Source organism: Hyla sarda, unplaced genomic scaffold (assembly GCF_029499605.1).
Source record: "Hyla sarda isolate aHylSar1 unplaced genomic scaffold, aHylSar1.hap1 scaffold_860, whole genome shotgun sequence".
Lineage (NCBI taxonomy): Eukaryota > Metazoa > Chordata > Amphibia > Anura > Hylidae > Hyla > Hyla sarda.
Window position 1 is genome coordinate 134762 of NW_026610888.1, and position 5372 is coordinate 140133.

Genomic DNA, 5372 nt, shown 5'->3' on the forward strand with positions numbered 1-5372 from the left:
TTTTTGTGTGACAAACCTAATAGCTCAGAAACCAAAGTCTTTTTTAAAAGTCACAAATTTTGAGGGCAAAGTTCTTTGAAAAGTCAAAAACCTAAGTAAGCCTGGACCACACTTTGGTAACTATTGCGCAAATAAAATATCTTCCAGTAACTCCTTTTTTTTTAACACCTTGCACCAAAAAACACTGCTGAAAAATCAGTCTACACAAATAACTTTCCACAACACGAATTGATTAATATCCCCCATTAGAGATGAGCGAATTTGCAGTAAATTTGATTCGTCACAAACTTCTCGGCTCGGCAGTTGATGACTTTTCCTGCATAAATTTGTTCAGCATTCAGGTGCTCCCGTGGGCTGGAAAAGGTGGATACAGTCCTAGGAGACTCTTTGCTAGGACTGTATCCACCTTTTCCAGCCCACCGGAGCACTGGAAAGCTGAACTAATTTATGCAGGAAAAGTCAGCAACCGCCGAGCTGAGAAGTTTGTGACGAATCGAATTTACTGTAAATTCGCTCATCTCTGTCCCCCGTGATATCCATCTTTTACATGGATCATATAATTTATAAATATTTACAACCATAATAATTAATCAATGTATTAATGATCAATAACTAGTGGATGCATCAATAGTGAACAATTAAATAATTTATTTCATAATTAGATTTTATGGGTATTAATGTAATTATGGATTAAATTAAAAAAACTAAACAAAACACTATAAATCCACAGCTCCTGCCCCGCAACTCCAACAAGGAGATCACATAATTCAGAATCTGGGAAATGGAAAATCTGTAACTCCACATCCTAATATACAAACTCTTCTATATTACATCACTTTATTATTATGTTTTGTTATATCAAGCACAATGCAGATGTATTTATTTGTTCCTGATCCTCTTACAGACTCTTACAATAACAGCACAACAATTTCAGCTGCTCTTATATCTGGTATAGAATAAGCAGGGGGTGTAAGTCTTAGTCACCATCCATAGTTGTATCTATTTGTATCTCTGTAACTTGTGTCAGCACCTGGGAAATATTACTTGTTACAATTTGGTAACATGTAAAGAGTATAATACAAAGCTCTCACCACCAGGTGTCGCTATTGTAACACAATGTATCTGATCTGTATAAACTGTAACTGTAAGGATTTATACTGCTGTGATAAATAAGACGATCTCTATGGATAGATGTGATTTAAGGAAGGTATTGATTTACCCAAATTTGGAGGTACATTTAACTCTTTCGTTAACTGGTTGTACACATGGTGTTATCCATCCTGAGAATTGATGGGTTTATTTGTTTTTATGGTATTAACACGTGGGATCAGGCTCTCGGACGATTATTCTCGGTCACTCTCATTGCACATATCGGGGCTCCATATAATGTCGTACAATGTGTGCAGAGTCTTGGTGCCCGGGGGTGAGCAGTCCTGTAGACCTGGTAATGCTGCCCGAGTGATCGATCCATTCACAAGATTTGTTCTGCCATCTGCTGCTCCCCGCACACACATTATACACCTGACAGATTATTGTGCTGCTATTGATCCTCTCCCATGTGTGTAACATACAGCTCACACACCTGCCCGATCACCATTCCCGCTCGGTACAATGACGACTGCTCTTCTCTAGAATGTTGGGGAGAATCGCGGTAAGAAAAAAAACGGATTATTTAGAATCGGAAAAATGCAGCAAACGTTTTGGAATGGGCGGGAAATTCAAAACCTTCTTGTCTCGTGTTCAGCCAATCAACGGAAAGGGGGGAGGGGTCAGGAATGTAAATGTAGTTAAAAGAAACGCCCCCAGATGATGTCATCTTTGTTCCAGTTTTCTTTCAGGTCCGCACATGTGCTATATAAGCCGGACTCGGCCGCACTCAGTATCTTGCAATCTACTCGCTACATAGAGAAGATGTCCGGACGCGGTAAAGGAGGGAAAGGTCTCGGTAAGGGCGGAGCCAAGCGGCACAGGAAGGTGCTCCGGGATAACATCCAGGGCATCACCAAGCCTGCCATCCGCCGTCTAGCTCGCAGGGGAGGTGTGAAGCGCATCTCCGGCCTCATCTATGAAGAGACTCGCGGTGTCCTGAAAGTCTTCCTGGAGAACGTCATCCGTGACGCCGTCACCTACACCGAGCACGCCAAGAGGAAGACCGTCACCGCTATGGACGTGGTGTACGCCCTCAAGCGCCAGGGCCGCACTCTCTACGGCTTCGGAGGTTAATTCTGCTTCTACTCGGCTCCATCACATCAACCCAAAGGCTCTTCTCAGAGCCGCCCACATGTTCTATGGAAAGGCTACAATTCCTTGTGTCTTCTCTAATGAGTGGTCGGTGTTTGTGCTTTGATGGTTGCGGTTTGTATTTTCCCTATTCTCCATTTTATATTTTCTGTGATCGGAGACTGATGTTTACTGTGATGGGGATTATAAAGCACATAATCCAGAGATCCTACATCTCCCACCATGTCCGGGCGGTGCTTATTATCTTGGCCGACGGATCGGCGAAACACCTGACATAATCTGCCCTTAATGTTCGATACTGATCCGTCTGTGGGTATTTCCCGCTTTAACTGTCAGTATATCTACCTGGAGATCTCCCGAGTGTTCTGACTACTGCCCTCATCTTCCTCGGTATTATCACTACTCTCACCATCTACAGTATTCTTCCTCTCCTCCAGATTACATTACTCCCTTCCCCCACCATATAACTATAAACCTCCCTAGAGAGTCCGTGTTTTAGCAGATACAGATCTGATCGTATCCGGTAGACGCAGCGATCTATATCCCGCTATCTGGATAGATGAGTCTTCACCCTATAGCACCTCAGGGCGCCCATTAAGTGCACAACCCCCTACAGATGGGCGCCCTGCAGGTCTATTAATAATGGAGCTGTTCACACAGAACTGATGTGATGAGCGGCTGCGGCTTTATTATATTGTAGATACTTGCGGTTCCTCTATATTACTCCTCAGTATAATCAGATAATAGACGAGAGATCCGGGGATATAATCCGCTGTGACCGGAGAGAATCCTAGAGAGAGTGCAGGGTCCTGGTGATCTGCAGTGTTCACACCCTACAATACTGCCCGAGTCATCCGCACAATATTCTAGAGAATTCCATCTGATCGCTATCTGCCCGTCTGCAGCGACAACATCCGGAGACTTTTCTTTCCCGCCTCATTATTCTGGATTTCTCGTAGATGTTATTTATAGGGAATATTCTCTGTTACCGCTGGTAGAATCATTTTTCATGATAATTCTCTAGATTTTGGGGAATATTCACATTAGAAGCTGGAACACAGCGATAGCGGGAAATTCATACGAGACATCGGCTCTATAGCCCCCGATGATCGGTGATCATTGTCTTTGGGGATTATGAAATTCCCGCTCTCCCCTCCCCCATGTAATACCACGTGATGTCTCCCTAGGGCGATTATTACTGTATACAACCAGTGACCTCATCCACATTTCATTGATAAATAAGGGTTTAGTAACGTGTTCATTAGAAAACTTTATTACTCTGAAATAGAAGATATCTGCAGGACGGCTGTGTCTGAGAACAATAAACTCCTCTCCGCCCAAGGGACGATGTGAAGCCGATCACTGAGGCGGCGCTGGGTGATGCCCGCGGTTAGTGATCGGCGGTCGCTCAGAGATCTGTGTCCATCTGACATTAATCTGATGTGATAAAATAAATCCTCTTATGACATCTCTGCACAACCAACACCTTATGTGTCATGAAGCAGATGTGCAGGATGTTCTTATAAACCACATAACAGCCCAATAATAATAACACTATCAGACCCGAGATCAGCGGCGCCAGCTCTGTAGGAGACAATGTGGTGGCTCTTAGAAGAGCCTTTGGTGTTCGGGATGATCTGGGATAAGCGGTGATCACTTGCTCTTGGCCGCTTTGCTGCTCTCGGTCTTCTTGGGCAGCAGCACGGCCTGGATGTTGGGCAGGACGCCTCCCTGGGCGATGGTCACCCCACCCAGCAGCTTGTTCAGCTCCTCGTCATTGCGCACGGCCAGCTGCAGGTGACGGGGGATGATGCGGGTCTTCTTGTTGTCCCGGGCGGCATTACCGGCCAATTCCAGGATCTCAGCGGTTAAATACTCCAGCACAGCGGCCAGGTAGACCGGAGCACCGGCGCCCACCCTCTCGGCGTAGTTCCCTTTGCGGAGGAGCCTGTGCACACGACCGACAGGGAACTGGAGTCCTGCCCGGGATGAGCGGGTCTTGGCCTTGGCCCGAACCTTCCCTCCTTGCTTTCCTCTTCCAGACATGTCTATTGCTCACTGTACAGACGAGACGGTATGGAGCCCCGCTCTGCGTCACCTATTATACCCGGATGGAGAAGGAAGGAGCCTCTGTGATTGGTCAGATACAAATCCAATATTCAGCGGCAAATACAGCAGCCAATGGGGAATAAAGAAAGATGATAGTGAGACCACGCCCCCTCCTTCCCACCAATAGGGAGCCAGCTCTTTAGCCGCCTAAATTAGAATGTGACAGGAATAAAAGGATCGGCAGATATTGTTCTCATCATTACTGATCTCTGTTCTCTAGGAGAATATTTCACTATCCTGAACCATCATGTCTGATCCCGCCAAGTCTGCACCAGCGCCTAAGAAGGGCTCTAAGAAAGCCGTGACCAAGACTCAGAAGAAGGACGGCAAGAAGCGGAGGAAGACCAGGAAGGAAAGCTATGCCATCTACGTGTACAAGGTGCTCAAGCAGGTCCATCCTGACACCGGCATCTCCTCCAAGGCCATGGGCATCATGAACTCCTTTGTCAACGATATCTTCGAGCGCATCGCAGGGGAAGCCTCCCGCCTGGCTCACTACAACAAGCGCTCCACCATCACCTCCCGGGAGATCCAGACCGCCGTGCGCCTGCTGCTGCCTGGAGAGCTGGCCAAGCACGCCGTGTCCGAGGGCACCAAGGCCGTCACCAAGTACACCAGCGCCAAGTAACCTGCTCCGCCTCCTGCTGTCACCCCAAAGGCTCTTCTAAGAGCCGCCACATTGTCTATAATAGAGCTGGAGCTTCTATCTGCTAGAATTAGCTTTATTCTCTTTGTGGCCGAGTTTATACCAGTGCAGCCGCTTTATACTGTACATATTGTGCTGCTCCGGGATCGCGGTCTGTGATACATAATCTGGCTGCTGGTTACATCAGCACCGTATATATACGTTAACGCCAGAATAAGTAATTGTGTCTCGGGTCTGGGGTTTGTGTCTCCTGCACTGACCGGACATATCGGTATCACAGTGGTGATCGGTATCGCCGGGATTCCCGTAGCTTTTCTGCGGTTCCGTTTAGATGCCGGGACATCTATACAAATTGTGAGATTCAGGTCCTTGTGTC

At 46.7% G+C, this 5372-nt stretch overlaps 3 protein-coding genes across 3 annotated transcripts; 2 read left to right on the forward strand and 1 right to left on the reverse strand.

Annotated features, from left to right (window-relative positions):
* The first annotated feature begins 1911 nt into the window (after nucleotides 1–1911).
* On the forward strand, nucleotides 1912–2223 carry LOC130348021 (histone H4). Its single transcript, XM_056554696.1, has one exon. It carries the CDS (start codon nucleotides 1912–1914, stop codon nucleotides 2221–2223), a length of 312 nt encoding a protein of 103 aa, XP_056410671.1.
* A 1598-nt stretch (nucleotides 2224–3821) lies between these two features.
* Nucleotides 3822–4287, reverse strand: LOC130348024 (histone H2A type 1). Its single transcript, XM_056554698.1, has one exon. The coding sequence runs from the start codon at nucleotides 4285–4287 to the stop codon at nucleotides 3895–3897; it is 393 nt and encodes a 130-aa protein (XP_056410673.1). The 3' UTR covers nucleotides 3822–3894.
* Nucleotides 4288–4592: 305 nt separating this feature from the next.
* Nucleotides 4593–4996, forward strand: LOC130348025 (histone H2B 1.1-like). Its single transcript, XM_056554699.1, has one exon. It carries the CDS (start codon nucleotides 4598–4600, stop codon nucleotides 4976–4978), a length of 381 nt encoding a protein of 126 aa, XP_056410674.1. The 5' UTR covers nucleotides 4593–4597; the 3' UTR covers nucleotides 4979–4996.
* The last annotated feature ends 376 nt before the right edge of the window (nucleotides 4997–5372 follow it).

Coding starts and splice junctions, on each gene's coding strand:
- LOC130348021 (XM_056554696.1), top strand. CDS start 1,912: ATGTCCGGACGCGGTAAAGGAGGGAAAGGTCTCGGTAAGGGCGGAGCC.
- LOC130348025 (XM_056554699.1), top strand. CDS start 4,598: ATGTCTGATCCCGCCAAGTCTGCACCAGCGCCTAAGAAGGGCTCTAAG.
- LOC130348024 (XM_056554698.1), bottom strand. CDS start 4,287: ATGTCTGGAAGAGGAAAGCAAGGAGGGAAGGTTCGGGCCAAGGCCAAG.